This window comes from Epinephelus moara, chromosome 11 (assembly GCF_006386435.1).
Source record: "Epinephelus moara isolate mb chromosome 11, YSFRI_EMoa_1.0, whole genome shotgun sequence".
Classification (NCBI taxonomy): Eukaryota; Metazoa; Chordata; class Actinopteri; order Perciformes; family Serranidae; genus Epinephelus; species Epinephelus moara.
In genome coordinates, this window is record NC_065516.1 from 5464711 (window position 1) to 5467316 (window position 2606).

The 2606-nt window shown below is 40.6% G+C and overlaps 1 protein-coding gene across 1 annotated transcript; it reads right to left on the reverse strand.

The window, feature by feature from the left end:
* Position 1: 1 nt before the first annotated feature.
* Positions 2-2361, reverse strand: LOC126398145 (uncharacterized). The gene is made up of 3 exons (XM_050057367.1): positions 2144-2361; positions 330-1944; positions 2-10 (listed from the first exon to the last, which is right to left on the reverse strand). Exons 2-3 carry the CDS (start codon positions 1935-1937, stop codon positions 2-4), a joined length of 1617 nt encoding a protein of 538 aa, XP_049913324.1. The 5' UTR covers positions 1938-1944; positions 2144-2361.
* Between the last annotated feature and the right edge of the window lie 245 nt (positions 2362-2606).

Consider the following 2606-nt stretch of genomic DNA (forward strand, 5'->3'; position numbering starts at 1 on the left):
TTCAATGGCACTGGATGGGGACAATTAACTTTGTCAGTCCACTTAAAGGGGAAATGTAGTATAGACTCGTTTAAATATGCAAGTGTAAAGTATTTCTTAGATGTGAAGATGGACAGACATAAAGCTATCTCTGCAGGAACAATCCCTTCAAATAAATCATGGACCAGATCTGGAGGGAAACCGGTAGTAACTTTGAAATGACTGAGTTTCTCAGAGAGGACACATCTCCTCTTGACACCACANGCAAGTGTAAAGTATTTCTTAGATGTGAAGATGGACAGACATAAAGCTATCTCTGCAGGAACAATCCCTTCAAATAAATCATGGACCAGATCTGGAGGGAAACCGGTAGTAACTTTGAAATGACTGAGTTTCTCAGAGAGGACACATCTCCTCTTGACACCACAGAAATTGTTCAGAGATTGTTCCTCAATGGTTTTGAGATGGTCTGAGTGAAGGTCTTCTGTTCTTGATGTAAAAGCTCCACTGTCTACTTGCTCAGTTTGAATTTCTGATTTGGAAGCTGTACAAAATCGGCATACATGACCACTTGAAAAACTCTCAAGAAATCCAGCGATGCTGTGGGCTCCAAGATTGTCGGCTATAACACACTGTACCATTCCCTTAACACATTTCCCTAACTTTGGCAAAAACACACCGTGTTGATCCAAGGAAATTAAATCACAAATGAGAGGCTCGCCATACACCTTCAAATCATTACTTCTGACTAGAAGAGCCAAGTGTATCGATGACAGTGAAGATTGACAACCGGGGGACAGATTACCTAAAGTCCAATAGAGGGCACAGATTTTATGTTTTCGTCGTGATGTCCCAATGGGATTACATATTTCTAAATTATCAATATAAAGGTTAAGTAAAATTGCACAGTCTTTAGACAGAAGTGTGCTGTTTCTGAAAAATTCACCATCAAAGGGACAACTGTAAACTGCTTTATCACTCTCGGGTGACTGATGTTTCCCTTTCAAATTGGCAGTCTTTATCAAGATAGAATCTGAATTTAGAATCTGCTGCAATATTTTCAGCACGGATACATACTGTAATGATTTTTTGTTCCTTTTATCAAGAATATATTCCACTGGTGACACTACACCAAATTCTCTTCTATAATACGATTTGCGCTTCGAAGAAGTAGACAATGGGCCTTGTTTCACTATTGCTTTTTGAATTGGATGTGAAGAACAAAGAACAGTGGCTAGCTCTTCAACAACAGATGCTTCCACATGACAATCGTTATCTCCCAAAACCTGATTAATTGTTTTTAGACTAAGTGGCACAGAGACAGTTCCAATAAGATGTTGTAGTTCCTCAAGCAATTCGTTGACAGCTGTACTGGAGACTAAGTATGTATGATCCAATTTAAGTAAAAGTGATGCTAATTTCAGTTCAAATTCCCTTTCAAAATCTCTAGACTCTTCAGTGGTTGGCTCATCCAGCTGTACTTCTTCATTCAGGTCAGAGTTCAATGAGTCAGAAGGATTGGAACTGAGTGATGATGTGACAATTATTCCACTTTTAAAGACATTAATGGTGCATGACTGATGTTTTCTCCATTTATGGGTCCGGAAACTGCTGTATATGTTTGTTTTGTATGAACAACCATCAAACATACAAGAGACTTGTTCATTTTTTTTCAAATGTTGATTGATATGAAGAAAAAAATCATACTCCGTAGAAAGCTGATTATTGTCACAAATGTAGCACTTGAATGAAGAGACCTTTTGTGTGGACTCCTGAGAAGGATGATTCCTTGTAAGATGTTTTTGTAGACCATTACATGTCTTGGACGAACAGGGGCAATTTGCATGGATGCATGGGTAAGGACAGCGCCTACTGTGAAACCGATGGTCAATGCGGTAATGTTTTAGTAGCTCAGATCGTTCTGAAAATGACAGGCTGCAGTCTTTGCATTTCCACATCCGATACCTGAGAAAACAAAGGAAGTAATAGTAAATTCCCTTACAGGTGATACACTGATCTGTGTTGGTTCAATCAACAGAACTAAAAAAATAAAGTAGTCCATCTGCTGCTATGAAAATGTATAGATGAGGGAGGGTCTAATATTCAAGGGTGATTTGTGAAATGGTTAAAAAAGGCAATGTGCAGTGTAGATGCAAGATGTTACCTGTTCAGGTTGGATGAAGATATAGGCTACAGCCAGGGAACTGAAGAGAGCGACCTTGTGGTTCTGAAAGCATACAAAATAAAACGAACAGTTACTACTCTCTGAAGACCACATAATACAACACCAAGAAATAAACGTTTCTGGGTGGAGAGCAAGAGAGTCGGTGTTTTCTCTCCACCCAATGACAGAGCTCAGGTGAAGCTACGTGCAGCAGAGTATGTGGGCTACTAGCCCCACTAGCTGTCCCGGATGTTAGCGAGTGCTTGCACGTCTTTCTCTGTTTCTCTCTCTCTCTCTCAGCAGCAGCACCGCATAGAAAAAGAAATACAGTCCGAGCAAAGCTCCGGAGCCGCAGACTGATACCCGGCCGTCACCGACAACTAAAGCCTCGACTGGTAACAAGTATGAGGGCCGTTGTGGTAAGCTAGCTCGATGCTAACTTCGGCTAGCGGTAGCGCTTAGC